The sequence below is a fragment of the Python bivittatus genome, unplaced genomic scaffold, assembly GCF_059951505.1.
Source record: "Python bivittatus isolate LINGU-HERP-01145 unplaced genomic scaffold, Pbiv_v1 ctg000350_np1212, whole genome shotgun sequence".
NCBI lineage: Eukaryota > Metazoa > Chordata > Lepidosauria > Squamata > Pythonidae > Python > Python bivittatus.
Genome location: NW_028277074.1, coordinates 13,509,474 through 13,535,270, shown reverse-complemented (window position 1 = coordinate 13,535,270; position 25,797 = coordinate 13,509,474). Strand labels below are relative to the sequence as shown.

Genomic DNA, 25,797 nt, shown 5'->3' with positions numbered 1-25,797 from the left:
CATATGTTTCATCCCAATTTTAGAGACTCTTCATGAAAGAGGGAAAGATGGTAGACGGGTCTTATATATGGAAGGGGGAGGGAATGGATGAATCTGCAAACTAACCTTTATACTCAGAAGTGAATCTTATTGAACCTTCACTAGCTCTCACAATTTCCATTTTTGACATTCTTTTATTTGCTTCAGCTCATGCCCACTCCACTGCTCAACTTTTTGGAAGGGTATATATTTCAATATAGTTCACAAAAAAGTATGTTTTTCAGGTTTTGTTTCCAATTCATCAAAAAAAAAAAAAAACAAAACAGTGATCTTGTAGGGTAATAACACTAGCATAATAGCATAAGACTCTTGGTTTCTGTTTACCTCAGTGTTTCTCAACCTTGGCAACTTTAAGATATGTGGACTTTAAGTCCCAGAACTCCCCAGCCACCGGCCTATCCTGTTCCTTAGTATTTTTTTAGATTTTTTCTGCCAAATAAGCCTATGTAAAATGTAAGCCTATGTAAAACTTTATTCTAAAGTACATTCCTTGAGCCTAAATAGATGTGTGTCAATTTAATATGCATACTTTTTTTTAGACAATTAGTGTTTCCCAAGTTGATTTGCATTAATAAAAGACAGCACTATTGTCTATGACTATTTGCTCCAATCTTTTTAGATTTTTAAAAGTTTTTAGATTCTTTTAGTTTTTACTTTTAGAATAATTCTGTTCTAAATATTAATTATGCTATTATTATTGCTAAGTTTCTTTATATTGAATTACACTCAACAGTTTCTACATTCTTATATCAGGTGAAATAAATGTACATTTTCATACATCCTGATATTTAAAATGTTGTCATTTATAGCACAGATAAAATCTTACTAGTCCCATTATAATATTTTCTCACTTTGTTTTTTAAACATGTGAATTTTGTTTAACTAGGGCAATAAACCAAATGTTATGAAATCATTTTTTAAGCAAAAGATTATCCATATATTTGCACTGGTAGGCGATGATTGACTTTGCTGCTAAAAAGGAGATAAATCAAAACTTTTTAAAAATTAACATTTTTAGAAATGAAATTTTGAAATTATGTTTACAGTTAATCAGAATGACGCACCTGATATCATGATGTACTTCTTTTTCATATTTTTTTTCTCTTCGTTTCTTATAGAAACAGAAAATGAAAACAGCCAATATGCAGAGTGCCAGAAGAGTCCCTATAACTGCTCCAGCAATTGTACCAGCTCTATCTATAGCTAAAATACACAAAACAAATTATGTGAGGTAGCAGAAATTAATTTTGCAGTTTAATGCCAAATATTTAGCAAATGTCTATTTTTATTACTTCACTGTTCCCTATTAGCTAATACTTACGAGGTTTAACAGTCAGTATAACAGAACATTCATCTGTGCCGACCTTATTTATAGCAAAACACGTGTAAGTACCAGAGTAAGCCTGAGAAGCGTTTTTCACAAAAAGGTCACCTGTATTTGCATCTGTAAATATTCAAGATATTTGTTAGAATTTTGCAACAATCTATAAAATAAAAAACAGTATCTTAATGTTATTTCATGTAATGTCATTATATATTACTTATACACCACACACTTTGATGTAAATCTTCTGCAAATATTACTGAGTATTAAAATTATTTTGGGAATGAGAGTAGATAGAAGCCCTTCTTCCAATGTCTTTGCATACCAGCACTTTACAGATGAAAATTGCACTGCAGTACTAAGGTCCACACATATGTTACCACTTAGGTATGCTAGCTGTACACCAGAAGAAAACTAGTTCCTGAGTGAGATATAGCTGGAAAGAAATCACCTTTTCAAATGTGTATAAAACAAAAGGAAATTCAAGTACTAATCTCTGCCAATTCACTTTTTCTACTGCTATCAGATGGTTAGTAATTAATCTATCACAGCCATAGACATTTTGGGGGCAGGGATAAAATTAATCTTTTGAAGAAATTGAAAGGCTGTTATCACCTCACAAAATTATTACTGTGGTGTGAATTTTTCAAACAAAGTAATTCATAATATATGAGAAGTTCATGCAGTGCACTTCTTTTTTCAGATCATTAGAGCAACCATGTCTTCTGCAAGGCTGTGCAGCTGCCTCAAAAAGCATTCTTCCCTGTCTCAAGCAACATCTGTAGAGCTGCTTCACATACAAAATAAGAGCTTTGCACATGCTAAAGTTGCAAGTATCTCTTTTGAAGGTTTTGCATGGATCTAAATTATTATATTCAATTATCACAAATGATTATTGTGTAAAAACAGAATTCTCTAAATGCCAAGCAACACCTTGCTTTTATACTTACATACACCTATATGCATAATTTAATATACTCCATGTATATCAAAATTACTTATGTTATCCCCAAATAAATATTGGTACTGATTCTACTTTTACCTTTCATAAAAAAAGATCAGTGCCCTTACATCAATACAAGAAAAAGCATACAGTTACTTGGATATGAATTTGCATTCAATTACAGTAAGACAATATGCTTCTGAAATTGAAAAGTTGTAGAAACTGCAAGTAGAACAGTAAAAACAAAGCAAGTTCTACAACTCCTAACACGTATGAAAAAACACTTTAGATTATAGTTAACAGGATTTTTCTATGAAATTAACACAAAGACAATACTGAAAGAAAAGTTTCTGTCACTGAAATATACTTACAGACATGAGCAACCATGGGTTCACAACTATCACAATTACCTTTTTTTTATAATAGAAAACATGGTTATTTTGTTAATTTACATAGACTTTTTCCTCACAATTGTCCCGCCTTCTGAATTGGATATAAAGCAAATTATGCACTTTTTGTCCATTATATTTGATTGATTAGGGGAAATTAATTTAATCATTTTCTGATATAACAACTGAATTGTTGCATCTATCCAAAGGCTATCTGGTTGTTCAGCACTGGCTAATCCCAGGAAGCCCACCAGCAAATTATGATGGACAGCTTTCATGATTCTAACATCAATGTTCACTTAAAGTTCTACAAACGTAACCACCTCTATACCTTCTTTTGTGAAAATTCAGGGATTTTAAAAAATGGTTTTTGAGGCAGCCCCAAGAAGGGAAAAATAGTAGAATCTTAAAAAGAGTTACTAAATAACATTTAAGCCATTTATGCACAGTTGAGTGCCTCCCCCCCCTTTTTTTTATTTCTATGATTACTAGTAAAAGATAAGATCTGTGAGCTGGACATAATTCCTGTTAACTTCATAGACACATCCATGTAACTTTCATGGCAGCAATATAGAAGTGATTTGCCACTGCTGTCTTTTGGTACTTTTTTTTTTTTTTTTTAAGTTCCAATCTAGCCTATTGTCCTGGATTCTCTTTCCATGCAAGTACTAACCAAGTCCAAAGCTGCTTAGCTTTCTGAGGTAAGTCTAGATTGGCTAAGTATTACCACCTATCAATAAGACATCATGAAATAATACTATAATTACCTCTAGAGTCTTAGAGAATTATCTCTGCTTAAGGTAGAACAAGGTACAGTGGAACCTCGGTTTACAAACTTAATTTGTTCCCTGACTCTGGCCATAACCCGAATTGGTCGCAACCCGAAGCAAATTTCCCCAAATTTCCATCCTGAACCTTTCTACATGAATCCTTCCAAAAGAATATGGGCAATGGTTCAATGTAATTACCATTAATCCGTTCTGGCGTGGAGGACAAGGATGCGGCTATTGCTTGGAGGGAGAGTCCCCCTCCCTACGACCACGTGTCAGGGCAGGAAAATGGCCACGGACCACGTGTCGGGCGGAAAAATGGCCGCGGACCACATGTCAGGGGCAGAAAAATGGCCGCGGACCACGTGTCGGGGAGGAAAATGATCGCGGACCACGTGTCAGGGGCGGAAAAATGGCCGCGGACCATGTGTCGGGGCGGAAAAATGGCCGCGGACCACGTGTCAGGGCCGGAAAATGGCCGCAGACCATGTGTCAGGGGCAGAAAAATGGCCGCGGACCGTGTCACGGGAGGGAAAATGGCCGCGTATCCTGCTCATACCCCGAAGCGGAGTTCACAAACCGAAGCAAAATTTTGCGGCCGGAGCTGGTCGTAACCCGAAAAGTTCATTAACAGAAGCGTTCATAACCCGAGGTTCCACTGTATCTGAAAGACTCTCACACAAAGGCTTGCAAATTCAGTGAACCAATGTGCAGAAGCAAAGCAACTTGTCAAAACTGGCAGATTCCAAAACAGGTTTTTTGGTTGGCTTCAAAACTAGTCCAGGGATTCCTTACTATTTCTTACACCTTTTCAGTGCTTATCCCAAACGGGAATAGCCTAACTGGTATGTATATGTGGGACAGAAATATGTACATTTTACTCTAATACTCATGCTCCCTTTCTACTACCAAGTGTTTTATTCATACATCTTACTTTTTTTGATTAACCATGTGTCATTTAGGAAAGCAAATATTCCATCCTGAACCTTTCTACATGAATCCTTCCAAAAGAATTTGGGCAATGGTAGGCAATGGACAACAAGGCCATAGCTCTGTTTCCTTCAATGACAGTTAACTATATTTCCCCTTTTCAACTAGCTTCAAGAACTTAAATGTCTGACAATATACCACTTAGAAATATTTTGGACAATCACATGGTAAATAAAATACCCTTATATTGTAAATTAGACAAAATGTTTTTTTCCTTATGTTTCAAAGTTGGTCTAAAATTAACTTAGTTTTTGAAGACAAAAAAGGTATACACAATAATACTCCTATCTGTGAAAAATATATTAATAACATGAAAGCATACTCGGTAATGCTGTTGCTGGAAGTTCTTGTGAACCAGTGGTTTTTTTCCAGCTGTAAATTATGATGGGAGAGCCTTCTTGGGATTTACATTTCAGAGTAAGATCTGTTCCAATCTCCTGTGATCCCTCCACATAGCATTTAGTCTTCGTGGGCTTTTCTGATGAATAATGATAATAACGTAAGTGAAAAGTCTTTAACTATGAATCCATTAATTGGCATTTCCATCTATATACAGGAATCTTTATTTGTACTGGAGATTTCAGCAGGCTACCGAACAATAGCAATTTACCCTAGTTAACAATATAGGACCAAATCCAGAGTTATACCACATATTTGCACTATCTTAACCCTAAAACCATACTTTTTTCTCGGCTCACAATAACCCTTGTCCAATCCTGCAAGTGCTTTCTTAGCTCAAGCATGTATTTTCCTGAACTGTGAGGCTAATCTGCGAGCCAAGGAAAAGCTTCACCTTTTAGGAGGCAACAACCTATAATCCTGCTGAAACAGCTGTTCCACTTCAGATCAGAATAGCTGACCATTCCTAGCTACAACTATTCTACAAGGCTTTGATCTGAAATATCACAGTAAATATAATTATACTATTAATTATTATAGTATTATAGTATTATAGCAAAATAATTTCTAATTATATGAGTTACCATTATGATGGTATGCCAGAACCAGTGGGGTACACCACTTAAAGTGCTGGCTTAGGATAAAGATGATGAAGATTTAAGCCCCCTTAGCCATGGAAGCCATTTGGTTGACTTTGGACCAGTCATTCTCTTAGGCTATTCTACCCCAACAGGGCTCCTGTGGGATAAAACTAAAGAATGTGTTTTGTATGACAATTTGAACTCCTGGAGTAAATACATGACATAGTGAATATATTAGAATAATGAATGACAAAAATGCAAGCCAGTGTATACACTTAACCTGTATGATCCTCCCTATTAGTCCAAAGACCTAGGCAAAGTCAGCCTAATCCTCTAAGGAGGGAAAGCTTAAGTGCAGTGTTTAATTTTTTGTAATGCAAAGCTTTGTGAGCTTCTTTTTGCTGGGACCAACCAACTTCCTCTACCTTCTAATCTATGCACCCATCCAAGTGTATTGTCTGCCTGAAGCCATTGTTTCTTGTAATATGCTTGTGACTTCAGTCCATATTAACCTGACAAAAAATAAGACATAAATTCTTTTATGTTTGCTTCTTTTATCAGTAATAGTAGATGTTGTACACAAATGACACAAAACTAAAAAATCAGAGGTAACTAATTGAAAGGACTTCAATATGACATAGAAAAGTCAAGTGATGCACTCAGGCACATTCATGACCAACATGGGTGGCGGGGGGGAGGGATGCATATATAACTCTAGGGTGAAAAAGCACTTTGTTAGTGTTTAGAAGTAATTTACTTTACTCTTACAGGTGGGAGGCCAACAAGCCAATTGCAATACATTAACCCCTGAATCTTTCTTTTTAGTTCTCTGTACTGGTTCTCTTCAATTTTTAATGTCTCAACCTAGTGCTTTATTCTTAGGCATATATGTTCTCTTATATAAACATGCTTAGCTACAAAACTTTGAATCTGAAGAGAATTTATAAATCTTGCAAGGAAGAATTTGAAAGTTAAGTATGGTTTCATTGTAGTAGATCCAGCCACATTTCCACTAAAAACAAAAAGCAGCAGTTTCAAGCAGCATCATTCAGTAACAGAGCTACTTGCTGGGAAAGACTGGAATATATATAATACTAACTTTGTTCCACTGTCAGATGTAAACATAACTCAGAGAATTGTACTAAAAAGTTAGGTATTGCAGTGTGAGCAGTATGATAGATGCTCTTTCAGTCATAAATTTATATTGCATGACACAACAAAGATTCATGTAGTGTTGTTGTCATGGTGCCTCACTTATCCTGTTTTTAATTTCCCAAGCTCATGGGAACATAATTCAAAAGACTTGAACTTAAAAAGGTAACACATTGAAATTTATGAGCATAAATTTAAAAACTGAAGATGCTCATTTTTAAAGAAAAATAACTGAACGACTGTTGAGTATCCAACAATGCATTATACTTTTTGCATTACATTGTACTTCCTACGCACTAAATATTTGCATTTACCACCTCATACAGAGCTGTACAAAAAGGCAAATCACAAATACCTTACCAAGTACTGTCAAGTGGATTCTATGAGTCTGAACACCAGGAAGTTTCTTCACTTTACATTGGTATGTGCCAGTATCTTCTGGTTTTAAATTTAGGACATCAATGCTTGCATCTCCAGAAGTTGGATTTTGTTCAATAAACTGTACTCGTCCTATCATACGATACTTATCATAAACTTTGTCTCTATTGTATATGATGACCTGAATGGGGGGAAAAAAAGTAAAGGTTGTATTATATCTACAGTGGTGTTCAAAAGTGTGTGAACCCTTTTGAATTTACAACATTTCTGCATAAATATAACCTAAAACATGATCTGTACTCCACACAAGTCCTAAAACTAGATAGACACTATCCAATTAAACACGTTTCAAAAACATTATACTTGTTCACTATTTATTGAAGAAAATGATCAAAACCTACATATTTCTGTGTGGCAAAAGTATGTGAATCTCTAGGATTATCAGTTCATCTAAAGGGGAATTAGTCAGGTGTTTCAATCAATGAAAAGATCATCAGGGATGAGTATGGGAGGTCCTGGCTTATTTAAAGAACAAAATTCTGGATATATACTATCAAAGTCTGATCTGCACAGCAGTTTAAGTGTGTCATGGCTCAAACAAAGGAAATTTCTGGGGACCTATGAAAAGCAGTTGTTGATGCTCACCAGATTGGAAAAGGTTACAAAACAAAAGGTTACATTTCCAAACAGTTTGGACTCCACCAGTCCACTGTAAGGCAGCTTGTGTACAAATGGAGGCAATGGAACACTATTGTTATCCTCCCCAGGAGTGGTGAACCAGCCAAGTTCACATCAATAGCAAGCCATATAATACTCAGCAGGTCTCAAAGAACCCCAGGGTAATGTCTAAGGAACTAAAGGTGTCTCTGGAGAATGTCAGCGTTCATGAGACTACCATCAGAAGGACAGTGAACAACAATGGTGTGCATAGCAGGGATACAAGGAAAAAGCCACTACTTTACAAAAAGAACATTGCTGCCTGGCTACAGTTTGCAAAAGACCACATGGATAAGTCAGAGGGATATTGGAAGAATGTTCTGCGGATAGATGAAACCAAAACAGAACTTTTTGGTTTGAATGAAAAGCATAATGTATGGTGAAAGGCAACACTACACTCTAACATAAGAACCTTATCCCATCTGTGAAACACAGTGGTGGCAGTATCATGGTTTGGGCCTGCTTTGCTGCCTCTGGACAAGTATGGCTTGCCATCATTGATGGAACTATGAATTCTGAATTTTACCAACAAATTCTACAGAGTATCTGTCCATGAACTGAAGCTCAAGAGAAAGCAGGTCAGGCAGCAAGGTGACCCAAAGCACATAAGTTGTATGGTCAAAGAATGGTTAAAGCAGAAGTTAGTTAATGTTTTTGAATGCCCAAGTTAAAACCCTGACCTTAATCCTATAGAAATGTTGTGGAAGGACCTGAAGCAGACAGTTCATGTGAGGAAGCCCACCAACTTCCCTGAGTTAATGCTGTTCTCTAAGGAGGAATGGGCTAAAATGCCTCCAAGCGATGTGCAGGACATCGTTATTGGAAACATTTAGTTGCAATTACTGCTGCTCAAGGAGGGCACACCAGTTTTACTGAAAAGCAAAGGTTCGCATACTTTTGCCACACACAAATATGTCGCTTTGGATCATTTTTTCTCAATAAATCAATGAACAAATATAATATTTTTGACTCATTTGTTTAATTGAGTTCTCTTTGTCTACTTGTAGGACTTGTGTGAAGAGATCACATTTTAGGCCACTGTATGTCTTAGTTATAAATAATCTGTTCAATGTACTTCTCCAAAAGTGCCCTAGAGAATGACATGGTATTTTCATTAAGAATTTAACTTAACATGCACACAACCTGAATTCAAAATGAATATTAAATCTATGTAATAACTTCTACTTACTGGTTCTTCTCCATTTGGTTCCAAAATACTCCATTCAATTTCAACTGTGCTTTCATCTTCTGGGGTGAGAGTAAATGTGCACAGCAGTGTAACTTTCTCTCCTTGAGCTTTTGTAACCATGGTCTGCTCAGTTGAAGTTATTGTTACACCTTCAGTTAGATCTAGGAAAAGCATTGTGAAATCAAGAATGTTAGATTCAATATCTTAAAAGTTAAAATAAAAACACAAACTTGTAACTGAAAAACTTTTATAGCAAGTGTTTGGTTCTTTAGATACCTAGAGGAATCAAATGATTTTGTAATCCTCATTTGCACATTATACTCAAAAGGACTGTGTATTTCTGAAACAAAGAAACATATATAGGAAAGGCAATAATTACTATTTATTTAATTTAATCAATTTGTATAGCCACCCATCTCAACAAGTGACTTTGGGCGGTGAACATATTAAATAAAAACAAAAACAATTACAATCATAGATTCAAAAATTAAAGTGCATAGCATCTGAGGAAATGACACAGTTAACAAACACTAATACAGCCAGGAGATGGGTCTCTTCACTTAATTGAAGCCCCAAGTCCAGGCACAGAACCTGGGCTGACAAATGGCTAGCAGGGTCGGGGCCAACCTGATCTCCGGAGGGAAAATGTTCCATAGGGCAGGCACTATGGCAGAAAAGGCAAGCCACCAACTGGCATTCCTTAGCTGATGGGACCCGAAGCAGGCCCATCCTGTTGGACAGGACTGAATGGGTAGACAGGACCAGAGAGAAACAGTCTTTCAAGTAACCCAGTTCCAAGACGTGAAGAGCTTTAAAGGTGACAACCAACACCCTGATTTGCACCCAGAAGCATACCACCAATCAATGCAGCATCCAAAGTAGTGATGTTACATGTGCCACATAACTGGCGCCACTGACTACTCATGCTGTCGCATTCTGCACCAGCTGAAGCTTCTAAATGCTCTTCAATGGAGGCCCATGTAGAATGCATTACATGTAAATCCAGAAGGGAGGTCACAAGGGCATGAGTGACAGTGAGCAGGGTCTCCTGGTCCAGGAACGGGTGTAACTGGTGCACAACCCGAAGGTGTGCAAGACCATCCTAGCCACAGCTGCCACTTGTTCAAGCAGGAGCCACGAGTCCAGGATTGTGCACTGGGTCTGAGGCAGTGCCACCTCATCCAGAACAAAAGATGGAAGATCTCCAGCACCATAATGTCTTGAGTCAAATCAAAGCCTGTTGTGCCCCATCCAGACCTTGACAGTGTCGAGGCACTGGGACAGGATGTCTGCAGCATCACTCAGACTGTCTGGGGCGAAGATATAAAGCTGAGTATCATCAGCATACTGGTGATATCTCACCCCAAACTGTTGGATGATCTCAACCCAGAAGCTTCATGTAGATGTTAAGCAGGAGGGCGGAAAGAATCAAGCCCTGTGGCACCCTACAGAGCAGGGGCCATGGGCTGGACCTCTCCCCTCCTATCAACACCAACTGGAACCAGCCGCAGAGGAAGTAAGAGAACCAACACAACACCATGCTGCTCACCCCCACTCCCGGAGCCGGTCCAAAAGGATACCAGTTGCCAGTAGGTAACTAGTACAGAACACTGGGATAATATGCTTTTAAGGACAAGCATCAGCCAACAACTGGACTGCTGTACTTTAGATCAGCCGTACTTAGTGTTTCAACTTCAATGGCAGCCCCATGTAGAGCACACTGCAGCAGTCTAAGTAGTGATGAGAACATGAGTCACTGTTTCTCCCATTCCAAAACTGTTCTCCTATCCATGGCCTTCATCTGCCCTGCTCTTCCTGTTGGGCCATATCCAGAAAGCAGTGTTGGGAAACTACATTCAAATACTTGAACAAATATAAAATAATATCCCAATTCCTGATCCAGCAATCCCAACATTGGTGCTATGAGACTAGGCTGAAGCTGCCATAACCTAAAGATGAACCAGGCATGTAAGCAGGAGAGAACAAAAGCCAGGAATCTTGTCTAAAAGATGCCTTCAGGGAGGTAGATAAGAAGGAAACAGGTTGTTAAGGGAACAAAGGAAAAATGTCACCTGAAGCAGAGAAAAGAAGCTGGCCGTAGCACATTGGGGGGGGGGGGGAACCAAACAAATCCCATCCATAGTTAACAGGAAATTAACAAGGCAAGAGTAGCTGCCAGTCTTGTGAATCAACAAAGCAAGGACTGTTGGGGATAAAGGGGGTCCTGAAACCCACCCACTGAGTCCTCTTGGATCCAGACTTGGCAGCTTCCGTCCCTCTAGCTAGTGCCTGGCAGCCTAGTTGAGAAGGACATGGCTAGGTGAGGATGGGGAAGAGTGTGTGTACGTGTGAGAAAGAGCAAATGTACATTATAAACAGTAAAGTTTTACTGCTACTTTAAATTCACTGGGTCTCCGTGTATTCCAAAGAATCTGATGTGCCTCGGTGTTCAGCTTCATAATAAGTTTCCAACATAGGTCATCCATCAAAGCGGTGTCAGCAAGAAATCTGACGAAATGGATCCAGAAAACAAATTCAAAAAATCTGTATCATTCATATTAGTCTGGAGTTGCAAAGTCACAAAGTTCTTGACTGTCTTTTCCAGAAAAGCCTTTCTTTTTATGCAAGGTTGTTTCAAGCTATTCAAGTATTTAAGTCAAACAAGAACATGACAACAGAGCTCCCGCTCTTTGGAACATTCTGCCCCTGGAGGTGCGATTGGCCCCCTCACTCCTGGCCTTCCGAAGAGCCTTGAAGACCTGGTTCTGCCACTTGGCCTGGGGTGGGGAGGGAATACTTCAAGCAGGGGGATGGCTAGCCCCGTAGTGGCCAGCTCTCCGCAGTTTGATTTGCCATCTGCTTGGATCTTCCTTTCTTTAGTATTGTTTTAAATTTTGGATGTTTTATGTGTTTTAGATGTATTTATAGTTTTAATGTTTTTTGTAAGTTGCCCAGAGTCCCCTATTGTGGGTGAGATGGGCGGCGGAGAAATCCAATAAAAGAAATAAAAGAAATAAACATACAGGGAAGGTCCTGTAAGGGTTTAGGTTGAACACCCGTAGACTGGAATGGTGAGATCTAGACCAGGCTTCAGTCCAGATCAAGACTAGAGCATAACTACCATATGAAATTCCAAATACTTAATTCTTCACAGTACAAACTATAACATGCAAAAAGGAAGCAGCAACTTTCCCCCAACTACCTAGCAACAGATTAATTAGTGAAGAAAACTTCAGGGCAAGAAAAAGAGTATCTAAGGCCCAATGTGTCCAACAGGTTGCCAAATAAAGTATACATTAAGCACTCAGAACTTATATATTCAATGGTAGAAGAAACAGGACTCCATACTGAAATTCTGATCAAGGATAAACCCAGCATGTATGTTCTCTTTACTTTCTACACATCTGTTCAGATTGGATAGTTACATGGGAATTATAAATATCAGTTTAAGGAGTTTTCATCATATCTTCTGACTGCTAGTTGGTGTTCATGGATGCGCTCTGCAAGCCTCCTGCCTGTCTGTCCTTTAAAGACCTCCAAAACATCTTAAGCAAACCAAAAGACACAGTAGTCCAAGAAGGAAAAACAGGAGTCATCTACAACATACAGTGTAAGGACTGTAACAACCACTATGTAGGACAGACAGGCAGAAGGCTTGCAGAGTGCATCCATGAACACCAACTAGCAGTCAGAAGACATGATGAAAACTCCTTAATCTCACAACACATGGACAGACTTAACCATAGTTTCAACTGGGAAACTGTCAGCATCTTAGACCAAGCTAAATCCAAAAATGCAAGGGAATTCTTGGAAGCTTGGTATTCAGACAAGGCAGCCATCAACAGGCACATAAACAATATCTACACACTATTCAAGAGAGACAAAAGAAAGGAAAACAAAAGACCAGAAGATCTTACCAACAATCATCACCCAGATAAGCAGAGATTAACATCAAGATTACCACCAGACATACAAGCAGTAAACAATACCTTAATCAAGGAACTACCAGAGGAAAAAATAGAACAAAACAACCCCCCCCCCCAACACTGGCAGGGCATGCCAGAATATATAAACAGAGAGCAAACCCCATTCTATTCTAGCACTGAAGATGCTACCTAGCTGGGTAATGAAATGTTTGCAAGAAAACAACCAAGCTCAGAGAACCCCAAGGACTCCACAGCTTGGGAATACATTGTCAGACTGTGGCTCAATTTTCTGGTAAGTTCTAAAACTGTTAAGCATAAATTTCCCAGTTTAGAAGTAATTATAAACTATGACTCTGAGTTTCCAGTTTTATCCACAGATGAAAGTCTTGCATCAAAATATTAGTCCAAAAAAAAAGTAAAGAAAATAAAATTACATTTAAATTCATACCTATAATCTTAGAAGAACATAAAGTGAAATAATTTAATCCTAATGTCAACAGTAATATAATAATTTAAAGTAATGTAAAGTGAAACATAAAACTGGATAACAGTTGAGGATATTTCAGTTATTAAAATGAAGAGGTGGAGGGAAAATGTTTGGTTTGAATTTTAATGCAAGCATAACTGATTCACATTCAGTATACACAAATCAGAATGAAAATCCTTCAGTATTCATTCTTAACAGATTTTGTGATGGATGTTACCAGGTTAAATAAATATTATAAAGAAAATTAAAAACAAATGGAAAAATAAAGAAGTGTGGATTTAAAAATAAAAAGGTGGTGAAAATAATGAATAGCTATGAAATTCTTAAACCTTTTTTGCTACAAAGGTAGCAACTATATACTTTCAGGGGACCATATACCTATTTTCATATAAGTATGATATTGCTGCAAAGAGTATTTTCCAGCAAATGTCTTCCTTTTTTGTTCAGTTACCAGATTGACTGTTTTCTTCAATATACCAGTACGTTCAACATTTTCAGTCTTACATTAATGCAGTAACTATAGTTTAAAATGCAACTTTTAAGCTGCAGTCTTATATGGTACCCATCTAGATGGAACTCTAAACTTGGTAGAACCTAAACAGAATTGTGTATGATGCTGGTATTTTCTCTGACATTTATTTAATGTTAATTATACTGTAGTAAACACTATTTACTGTATTTGATACACATTCATTTGTATCTTTAAAATAACTTTTTCACATAAGAATTTTGGAGTTTAAATGGAGGCATTTTAACTATGCACAATTATAAGGATTAGGGTTATTCAAGAACAAAAAACATTTTACAAACTTTAAAGCTTTAAAAGCCAAATATTTTACAATAATCTTTCTTTTTTTTAGAGGAGGAATGTATTCACCATATTTGCTAAACAAATTAAAATTTCTATTCTCAAACTAAAAGTTTACTGTATAGGTATTCTAGCAATAACAGTGATGATTCTGGTCTACAGAGACTCTTATCAAATTCATGGAACATTTATAATCATATTGCTGGAAAGAAAAAAAAAACTACTTTAGAAAACTGCATGGCCAAAAAGCTTGGTAATAGCAACAAACAACTGATTATAATAATTGGTGGTTTCTATACTATGAAAAATGTATTTAACATGGATTTTGAAGCAGGATAGGAAGAATATTGATGCTTTTGAATGCTGATGTTGGAGAGGATCCCTGAGAATATCATGGACAGTCAAGAAAACAAACAAATACATTATCAAACAAATCAACTCAAGAGTTCTCACTCAAGGCACAAATGACCAGGTTCAAATTATCCTACTTTGGACACATTACATGAAGACCTAGCTCTCTAGAGAAAGCTCTAACGTTGGGAAAGGTGGAAAGAAAGAGAAAAAGAGGACAACTGGCAACAACGTGGAGGGACTCAGTTACAATGAGGATGAGTGCATCATTGGAAAACCTGAAAGCCCAGGTTAGGCACAGATAGTCATGGAGAAAATCTATCTATGTGGTCGCTAGGAGTTGACAATTGATGGCACATAATATTTGTTGACACTTGATGGGACGAGTTGACACTTGATGGCACATAATATTTAACAAATTTGGATCCAATATATATTTTACAAAACCCATTAATTTAAAATTAATGTTACATACTGAAATAGAAACAAGATAATTCTATCCTTTGCTACAATATTACTATGGACATCTAGGTCTGTAAAGTAAATCACCAATTAGTGTTATCTCAATCTGTCAGGGAACTAGTTCTTACAGATTGTTGTTTGTGAAACCAGTAAAACATCAAATATGGGCATTAAGGAGATCAGTGATGAGCAGGCAACTGAACAAATCAAATGTATTGTTGGCAGCATCAATGTTGTGGCATTTCCTGGAGTTAGCATATTGTAATACATATATTCCCCTACTGATGCTTCTGCTAAGCAATACTGTAGAACAAGTATTAAATAAACTTTGGGAAGTAACAGTCATACTGGATGGAAAACAAAAAACGTCTGCATGATACAAAATGGTTTAAATTTTAGTGAAGAGAGTAAAAAAATATATATATAGTTACAATCATATACCTGAAAGAAAGGTGAAAAGGAATAAAATGGTTACATGAAATCATAAAAATCAATCTATAAAAACAACCAACCAGAAGGCAAAATATATATTTTTTATTTTATTCCACAACAGGGTATGCTACCAGATCTTTCTTTTTTCAGTGATTTCTGCAAAACACAGATAGGAATTTTCTAAAGGCAAATTATGTTCATTTGCAAAGGTTTCTTTCATTATTTCCTAATTGGAAATGTATTAAAGTTAAAAACAAAGTCTGGATGGACAATTGGGTTAAGCAGAAATTATGCTCAAAGTTAATATTAACATTAAAACAGAGAAATAAATTTAAAATGCAAGAAGCTCTGCTGCAGATTGCATGTCCCAGACTAAAGATGTATACACTCTGTTGTAAACACCATACTTGGTTTTGATTCTGGATACCAGTTATGTTTTCTTTTTTTTTTACTTCAAGAAGATTAAACATTTCTATTTCAATTGAGGAGAAAAAGAGTAATTTTAACAAAGTCAGCCATAACAAGCCCTGAATATTAGATCGATTTAGCTGATGAGATAAACTTAAACCTAATCCCAGGTACTTTAAAAAACAATCATGAAAAACAGCTGCTCTATTTTACTGTGGATGACACAACCTGAAGTTAATGCCTAGGTTAAAAGTAAGAAACAGATTAATTAGATTGAGAAGTAACAGAAGAGTCTGTAAGAAACAGATTCAATGCACCTTCATCAGCACATCACTTTTCCTTTTATCAGCCATGTATCAATTTTTTTTTTTAACGCCTTTTGTTTGATCTTAACATTTTCAGAATGTGACTGATGTGTGCAATTTGAAGTATTCCAGGCTCTGTCATCTTTCTAAATACTGACTTTTCTCTCAGTTCTGGAACATCATTATTTTCTATTATTGTTATGTTTTTATGATGCTCTATAAAAGAGTTTTGAGAAAAAGGATTCAAAGAGTGAAGTATATTCAAACTAGTAACTAATATATTAATATCTGTTGGCTGAATTTCATTAACTATAATTTACATTTTATTCAAAATAGTATAATCAAGTATGATGACTATAGTAGGACAAATATAATAAAATTACAGATTTTTACAATGCTTTATTATTTGTATGTGGATGTGCATTATGCCCTAATATACCATGGTATAAACCACAAAACAATATTTTGGAGAACACACCCTCTCATTTAATGACTGCATTTTGTTCCAACGACTTGGTTGTAAAGCGAATGATCACTAAGTGAACTCATGATGGAGGGAGAGAAACACTGCGAAGATCACTGGTTACTGCCACCTCATTCAGATAAAGTTCTCTCATATAGTGCCCTGTGCCTGACCCGTTTTCCCCCCTTTTTTTGCTCCCTTATACAAGCTATCTCTTCCTGAGCTGCTTTTCTCCACAGCACAGTGCTTATCTAAAAAATGCTAACTGTAAGTTAACAAGCTTGGCTCTGTGACCTTAATTAGTTCTATAGAACCCTCCTGCCAGCTTGTGCTTCTGCCTGAAACTGACCAGATCTTCAGTTTCACACTGAAGGCTTTTGTTCTCAGGTACATGAAATTTGGTTGAAAATGCGCACATTGGTCAGAAAATTAATTTTTATTACCATTTAGTACCATTCTGTGAATGGTCACTAATCGAGGAAGTTACTAAACAAAGGGTAGCTGTTTTAAGATAGCAGTAGAAGGAAGATGCATGACTCTATCATGGGTAGGTAACACTGTTGTTTGCTATCTCCTTTGTGTTAGACCCAGAAGTTGCACTGAAATAGCAATATGAAGTCTTTCTACACTACCATTATTAGTATTTTTCACAAATGTTCCTGAAGCTGCTTCAATAATTCAACAAACATACAACACAGCCTTTCTTCCTTTATTATCATTATTACAATTATTTTAAATTATTATCTTTAAAATTTGTTATAGCCATTCTGGTAATCTCAGGGTGACTTAAAAAATCCCAAAACAATAAAAACAGTTAAAAACATACAACATAGGCAGCCCAGACTAAAACAACCATCATAATAAGAGAATCACAACAAGGGACCCGCAACTCATTAATCCCAGGTCTGAGACCAAAGCAGAACCCCAGGTATCTCTGGGGGGATGCTGTTCCAGAGGGGAAGGCCATATCAGAGAAGGCACGCTTCCTAGGTCCCATAATATGACATTTAATGGAAGGATCTGGACCACCCCCATTCTACCAGAACATACCTGGCAGGCAGAAACAATTAGAGGTAGGTTCCAGGCCCTATGCCATGAAAAGGCTAATGATCTTAGAACCTTGAACTGCACCTCATTTATAGGTAATGACCAGCACCTTGAACTGCACCCAGAAACTGACTGGCAGTCAATGCAGCTCATGTTGCAATGGTGGCACATGGGCATACCAAGAAGCACCTATTACTGCTTGTGCTACTGCATTTTGTACCAACTGTAGCTTCTGGATGGTCGAGGGCAACTTCATGTAGAAAGCACTGCAATAATCCAATTGTGAAGTAACCAGGACGTAACTATCTGTAGGACCTCCTGGTCAAGGAAAGGGCTCAATAGGTGCACAAAATAAACCTGTTCAAAGGCCTTCCTGGACACAGCTCCCACCTGTTTTGAGCAGTAGCTGTAAGTCCACAAGGACCCCCAAATTGCAGACCAGTCTTGAATGAGGAAGTGCTAACTTAATCCAAGACCAATGATGAAAACGTCTCCAACCCCAGGAATGGGCAATTTTAAAGGAACAAAAAAAGTTCAGATTTTACTGTATTAGTCTAACAATCCCATTTTTCCCATGAGCAAACTAGGAATCCTCCATAATATCACAGAAAAGATACAGGACAATAATCTTCTGTTTGCTCTCAGCAACAAACACAGCCACTTCAAAAAGTGGTGGCTACACCTAAGTATCATATTCAGTAGCCAGTGATACACTTTTTATCCAAACATTTATGTGATAATCTTTTGAAGCACTACACTTTATAAATTATGTAAGTGCTATCTGAAGATGCACTAATAATGTATGACTGTCTTAAAGCTCCTGGCTATTAGTTTCATTGGACGATCAAGTTCTAGTACTAAGAGGAGGATATGAAACTTCATAAATTTTCTTCACTGCTTGCTCATTTTATAAATCTTTACTAAAGGAATAGGTAATTTTTTTGTCGGGGCTGCACTTTTTGAGGAAAAACCTCAATACCAGAATAGAACAGCAGAGAAAATCAGAACCAAACTTTTTCATTCCTTCTCCTTCCTTTATACAGTAGCTATAACAGGGGGATGAGATTATTCTTCCATGAGATTCAACTGTTGTTGGTAAATGATTCTGAAATTACAATGGGAGGTATAGCGATTTTGGCAAATAATATGTAGTCCTGATGCCAGTATCTCCCCTCCCACATGCTACCATATCTCCCTCAGTGTCATTTTTTCCCCCTACCTTCTGAATAGGTCTGTGACAAATAAGAATCTTTTCCTCCTTAAATCTCTCTATGCCTGCCACAGGACAGGAGAGGAAATCACCCTCTTCTCTGGCATTTTTGTTTTGGCACATCTGATCTCACTGTTCTATTCTAGCTACAGAATTAGCTATTAAATCGGTATAGAATGAGAAAAATAATCTGTTTACTGTCAACCTATGTTTAAGATAATTATTTGCACCATTAAACTTCATGATACAGAAAGAATACTACTGCTTCTATGTTGTAGTTATTACAGTGTCACGTCTCTAACCATCGTTCTTCTGTCCTTCCCTCCTGCACATATGTCTCATTTAGATTTTCTTCACCTGACCTTATTATATCTATGATTTTGCTTATTTTTACATTTTTTGTTCTCTTTTACTCCACTTATTCATTATACCATTTTCTGTCTCTGTTCCATCACTGGAACTTAAATTTTGTGCAGCAGCCAAAGGTCAAATAGAGTCTAAAATAAAGAATATTTTTGAAACTCTAACTTAGATTGGGTTTAAAAAGTGATCCCTGTTAACCAGATATTTATATCTCCATCCTGAAGTTATTAAAACAGGCAATTTCTTCACAAGCATGATTACAAGTTTGAAAAAGAGTCCTCCAAAAGTGCACATTTACAGATTTTTCAGTTTCACAAATTTGCGACTGGGTGGAAAGCAAACGGGAGATCGTGAGGACCATTTCTACAGGACCCACCTATATATATGAGATTCCGCCACAAAATTATGCTGCCAAAGTTGTCTGCCCATGTTCTACAGAGGGTTCAGAATTATTTTACAGTTACTGTTACAAGGCAAAATTTTGTATTTTAATATTTGGTATTTTTTGGCATACTTTTTGTGAATTATAATTATTTCATTAACATCTGAGAAAAAAATCTTTACTTGAATTCCCTATTTTAGTAGTTTGCATTTAAAGTGAACATGATATACATACTGAAAAAATTAAAGCCAAATTAAACAATTATCATCATCATCATCATCATGCCTACCACTGTTAGTTTCCAATTTGTGGTTTTTGTTTTTAGTTCCATGCATTTTAAACAAAATACTGTTTGATGACCAAAAAGAATTTTTATCCTATGAGTAATGTTGCAAAACTATGACATCAACAGTGGCATAAGATATCTGGACAGGAAACAAAGAGCTAAAAACTGCTGAAAAGCTATTATTTTCTCTAACTTTTAACCTCACAGGTGTTGGATAAATTGAATTCTAACTGTGTGCAGTTTAATAGCAACTTTTTGAGAAGAGGAAATTATTATAAGGCAAGGGCAGCAGTTTCCCAGCATTAAATGATATAAACCTTATTATCGCTCAACTTTGTGAAGAGAATCCTTCATAAATAAGATCCATATATTTTAAATGTTTTTTTTGTTTGTTTTATATTTTGTAGACCACCCAGAATAGCTGGGAGTTGGGCAGCATTTAAATTTAATAAAAAAATAAACATGTGTTGGAGTACACCTGAGGATATATCATAACAAAAACATTTGTATACCTTAAGCTTAATACTAGCTAGATAAAACTTTTATGATACAGCATAATATCTAAGCAACTGTCATCTTCCTTGTTCTACCAGTACTTCTAGTCATTACAAGCCAACGTATTAGAATTAACATAAAAATTTTAATTTATGGTACCACTTTAATTTTATGCCTCCCAATGTCCCTCTAAAATGGCAGGTAAAGGTAAGTTTGTCGAACCATAAAGATCTGAATGTAGAGTCTGCAGCATGATTTTTCTTTCTAAAATAATTATACCCATTTAGAACATATATTGCAGGAAAAATACTTCCAGACTGAGAGTTAAAAAGCATTATACAATTATTTGGTCTAACAGGTTTTTCTGGAAGGCATTTACAAAGATATTTGTAAAATCATAGATTATGAAAGTTTTGTGTGGATGCATCTTTAGCGACCTGAGTTAAATTAAACTCAAGTTTTAGACAAAGACTGAACTCACTGTAACTCTGCAGTCCTGTACTTGTCAATCACAAGTCCTAAGTTCTATACAGGTTGGTCTGTAATGGGTGATGTTTATCTAGTTCTAATAACTCCTCCATCTTTATTCAAAGTAGCTAAGAAACTTATTTATTTTCAAAAGAAGCTAAGGATGAGTCCTAAATTGGGCAGCTATTGGTACCCTTAAACATACCTTCTACTTTTGTATTTCTACAAAGGTAGTGAAGCCTTGTTGAATTGAAGCAAAACAAGGCCACGTTCTGATCAGAAAGAGCATGCTGGGAAAGCTTGTGCTTCCTCCACCTAGTTTTGGAAGCCTTTCCAGCACTATTAGCAAAAATCCATAAAGGCAGCATCCTATTTGGAATCATTGTGCCAGCACCTGCCCCATACTATAGGGATTTATGGAGTAGCGATCATTTGGGTTGTTCAAGCTTGTGAAACGTTTTTAATTTTTTTTTTTTAATGAAGAAATGTAAAATTATGCCCCTCTTAAAAATGTGCTTTATTTTTACATCTTTGTTTAAATTGAGTTCTTCGCCTGGCTCACTACTTTAAAGAGCGAAGGACTTTGCTACTGGGCGTTGGTAAGGATAGCAGTTACGCGAACCCAGCGCTCACAACAATGCCTCCGGTGAATCATCAGAGAGTGAAATCCCGATACCTCCCGCTCGCCCCACCCCCATCGGGGAAAGATCTCACCAAAAGAAAGAGGCCGACATACTGTTTTGTGTCTTTTTAAACGAACCTACGCGGAGAACCACCGAGAGGCAAAAAGACGCGGTAGCAGGCAGAAAGACGCGTTTCTTTTCTCTCGCTCTCTTCCCCCACGCCCCTCTTCGGAGCCCTTTCACAACTGAGCGATTGCTCCCGAAAAGCCCCAACAATGAAGAGTCTACAGAGTCATTTGGCAAAGCGACCCATCCAACCTCCCGTCCCTTAACTCGGACCCTTTGTTTTCCCATCTCCCGGGGACACCTCGGCGAAAGAAGCGCTTGGGAAGCTGGGCGAGCGGGGGTTGCGGAAAAAGGGGGGTCTCCTCCCGTTCCTCGCTGACCTCCACCCTTACCTGCACAGAGAAACGTTACAACCCACAAGAGCGGCAGCAGCGATGCCATGGCGGGGAGAGCAGTCGCCGGCGGCCAGAGAAAAAAGAGCGACTCCCGAGCGAATTCCCAACGGACACTCGCTGCCTCGCGCCGCCCTCCTCTGTCCCCTCGCAGCCCAGCAGGTGAAACGGCCGTCACTTCCGCCCGGCCACAGCCCTGCCGCGTGCTCCGCTGGAGCTGCCGACGCGCAAGGGCAGCCCAACGCCGGGAGAAAGGCGCTGACCTCTCGCCTTCACTTATTTGCTCACCCACCCCGGGACAGAAACTCCCAGCAATTCAGGCTTCGGAATATTGCAACAGGCAAAAAGCGCCCTCGCTTGTCTTATACCTCCCACAAGCTGGCTTTTCTCTCTCGCACACGCACAATTCCATAAACAATAGCTTCAAGTGCAGGAGGCTTTCGGAAAGTTTATGAGGATCTGACCACTTCTCCCTGGACCCTTTTTAATTCACCACACAATCATGAAAAGGAATTTTGCCTATGTATTTGAGAGTTTGCAGTTACGCTTTACAGTACTGTACAAAGGACAGAAATGCCTCCATATCATAATCACCTTTGCACGTAGCCCATAGCTAATACTAGTCATGTTAAGATGTTTCACCCTTTACTTACCCAACCACAGGTGACTATGGTTGTACTCCGGGTCTAAGACTAACCTGTGCACAAATTACGTGCACTTACCACACTTCTCAGGAAAGAGAAAGTCCTATCACAAAATACAGGCCGTTGGAATAAAAGAGCTCTAACAAGAAAGAATGTACCCCTTAAAATATGTCAGAATGCATAAAACATATAGAACTCCACTAACAAACTGCACAAAATTGATATTATACCTAGAGTTTAGTTTTTAATGAGAACTCCAATCCAGAACTGTGATGACGTGCATGCAGCAGGTCTTGGAAGAACTTAAAACATACTCAGAGGGACTTTTTATCTCTTTCCTGTCTGGGTCTTCTGAAAATCCTGTGAGTAGGTCAGCTACAACAATTTGCCCAAATACAGCTGCGAAATGTAAGTGATGAATATGTTTACCTAGCTTCAAGCCCAGAAATATTTATTTATAGAAAACCATTTATTTATTTACTTACTTACTGCAAGCCTTATAGGCTGTTCTAACTGGAACCAATTCTAAGCAGCTTACAATTCCCTGACCAACTGGCATATCTTTTCCTGTATTTAGAAACCACAGTATTCCAGAAGAGACACTGAACTTGGCTATTGAAATAATTTTATTACAGTTGAGTATGCAGATAACTGTTGAATATATTAATGAGGAGTATTTTATAGAAAAATGCCAATCATTACTATTGTGTTTCTTAACCACTTGGCAGGGCTGAGACTGTTTCTCTTTAATCCTGTCCCTGTATTACAAAGCCAAGTTTTTTTTCTGACTTGTGTAGGAATCAGTGTCACCTAAGAAGGTGTAGCACTTTCTCGGTAAAAATCTGACAGTAATTTCTTGTGTGTGATGATGAGAACCAGGATGTCTCTTATTCTGCTGAAATGAATATGCTAATGCACTGTACAATCTTTTGAAATCATTGGTTACCATAAATAAACCTGCATTTCCCCCCCTGAAATCTGAGTAACCGTTTCAGGATAAAATTACAAGGGAAGCAGTAGATTCATGTTATTTTTTTTTCTTGGAAAATACAATTGAAAGTACTGTTTACCGCTTACAAAGGAATCCACTGTGTTTAACAGTTTGTTTAGCTTCACTTCTAAAATAGACAAAACAGCTTAAGGATTTACTTATATATTTAGATTTTATTTATGTATTTAGCACTGATTTCAGAGATCTGTTCTTCAAAACAAAAGCCTTGTAAATTACAAAAAAGCATTTAAGGTTTGCCAAATTAGACATATGATCACTCCTAGTTACTAAACAGCTCATAGTTCAGATTTATGTATTTAATTATCTAACTACTTAGATAATGAAGGGATCAATATCTAAAGTGGCAATGAAGCAATATCTAAATTGGCAATGTTAACTTCATAGCTTTAGAGCATGCACAGAGTTCTCTATAGCCAAGCTTTAATACTAACAGCACTTAGCGAAATTGCAAGAGGAGGCAAATAACCACAGACGAGCTAACTCAGATAATAGGGAAAACCCCTCCCGAAGAGACTAAGTCTGAGGCCTGATAAGAGGAGGGAGGACCCAGAACAAGAATCTGCAGGGACTGACAAGGTATAAGAGTTAGGGGGAACTCCTTTAAATTATGTAAGCAAACAAGGGCGGGGAATAGAGTTAATGTAAGCAAACAAGGGCGGGAAATAATGTATTCTGCTTAAGTTTCTTTGACTGGTTGTAAAACTCATCTTCATTATAATGGTAATAAGTTCTGCCCTTTTAAAAATACTATAAAAGGCTGTGGTTTTGTCTCCAAGGGTGTGCCACCCTGCTCTCTCTTGGTGCATGGTGTGAGCACCCAGATTTTTGCTTGGCCAAATTATGCGCTGTTTAGAGAAGTCTCTGCTTGAAGTCTTTTATTTTGTGCTGCTGATTGATTTCAAGTTTTCTGGGTAGCCGTGAACCTTACAATAATATAGACCACATTAATAACTTCCATAACTAGCAAATGTATAGTGGTGTAAGTTTTAACCAGGTAGAAGTATTCATTTATTATTTAGATTAACGTCCTATCTCCCCTCAGTAGTTCAAGACAGCATGCATAAATAACACTGCTCCAATTGTCCCACTAACTAGGTTCAACTGAATTAAAGCAAAGCTGTGAGCTTCATGATTAAGGATAAACTTGAATCTGCATTTCCTTGGTTGTAATATGTTAACCACTGTATGACCCTCATTTCTAATACACCTGCTACTCTTTATTATATTATTATTGTTATTATTTTGCTGCAGCAGACTAAAATGGCTACTCTCCTGGGCATATTAACTTTGTTTTTAAGCAGGCCATTCATCTTTCTTTGTGGGAAGTTTTGTTCATATTGCAGATTTTTAAAAAGATAAACAAATTTATTTTTTACCTTAATTATTGGTGTGCTATGCATTCAAGATCTGCTTAAACACTGGAATCTAAAAAGATGACATTTTCATTACTATGTCAGGTTCGGTCAGCACGGGGCTTCGGGGAAGCTCGCAGCCAGACCACGCGAACTCCACCTGCGGCAGCTAGCGAGGAAAAGAGGAACTGAAAGCGTCGCTAATTAATGGGCCACCTGCGCCCAGCCAAACAGGAAAACCGCAGCAGAAGCTTTAACTATACACTGATAACGGTGGGAGCCAACAATGAACGAGGCCGCAGGCAGCGAAACAAGATCGCCACGCAACACAGAACCCTCGGGCTTGCACGTAACGGGGGGGGGGACCAACCCAAGCCGGAGGGGGACTGCCAATCAAGGACAATGGACCCTGACCGAACCTGCCATCATGGACAATCAAGAGGGATTATTGGGGGGCCGATAATCCGCAGCGGTAACGCGATCGCGGGGCGGAAAAAAGCGCGGGAAGGGGGGAATATAACGAGTGATGCAATTGTACCAAGCCAGTCCTGGCTTTGCTTGTGACTGCTATGTTACGCACGAGTAAACCTCTTGTGAACCACACGTGTCACGGGAGTTTCTCTGTCGAACGGGGCAAACCTTACATACTAGACGTAGGGCAATTTACTGTGTTACATTTGAATTTAATATAGAATATGTGAACATTTAAACATGATTTGAAATACACATGTGATCACTTGTTTCTGATGTTTTAAATATCAACATATTTAATTTTTCTAGGTTAGATTTGAAAAGTTTGGCTGCCTAACTTCTTGTTGATATAAATTGCACATGATGAAATAGTTAATGAGATAATTATACTCAATGTGAAAAAAAATGAACCTCTGTTACACTGGTGGTCATTATGCTTATTCTCATTATGTTACCTAGTAATTTTATGAAAT

At 37.6% G+C, this 25,797-nt stretch overlaps 1 protein-coding gene across 4 annotated transcripts in view; it reads right to left on the bottom strand.

The window, feature by feature from the left end:
• CXADR (CXADR cell adhesion molecule) overlaps positions 1 to 22,106 on the bottom strand; it is a 72,297-nt gene extending 50,191 nt beyond the window's left edge. For 2 of the 4 annotated variants that reach the window (XM_007421147.4, XM_007421146.4), the window contains exons 1-6: positions 21,846 to 22,021; positions 8,872 to 9,032; positions 6,948 to 7,146; positions 4,778 to 4,933; positions 1,361 to 1,483; positions 1,104 to 1,242 (exon numbers count right to left, since the gene is read on the bottom strand). In XM_007421147.4, the coding sequence (XP_007421209.1) occupies positions 1,104 to 1,242; positions 1,361 to 1,483; positions 4,778 to 4,933; positions 6,948 to 7,146; positions 8,872 to 9,032; positions 21,846 to 21,894 (827 nt within the window). In that variant the 5' untranslated portion in view covers positions 21,895 to 22,021. Of the gene's footprint in view, positions 1 to 1,103; positions 1,243 to 1,360; positions 1,484 to 4,777; positions 4,934 to 6,947; positions 7,147 to 8,871; positions 9,033 to 21,845 lie in introns of all 4 variants that reach the window. The other 2 variants (XM_088144594.1, XM_088144593.1) reach the window with 2 other exon arrangements.
• Positions 22,107 to 25,797: the final 3,691 nt, after the last annotated feature.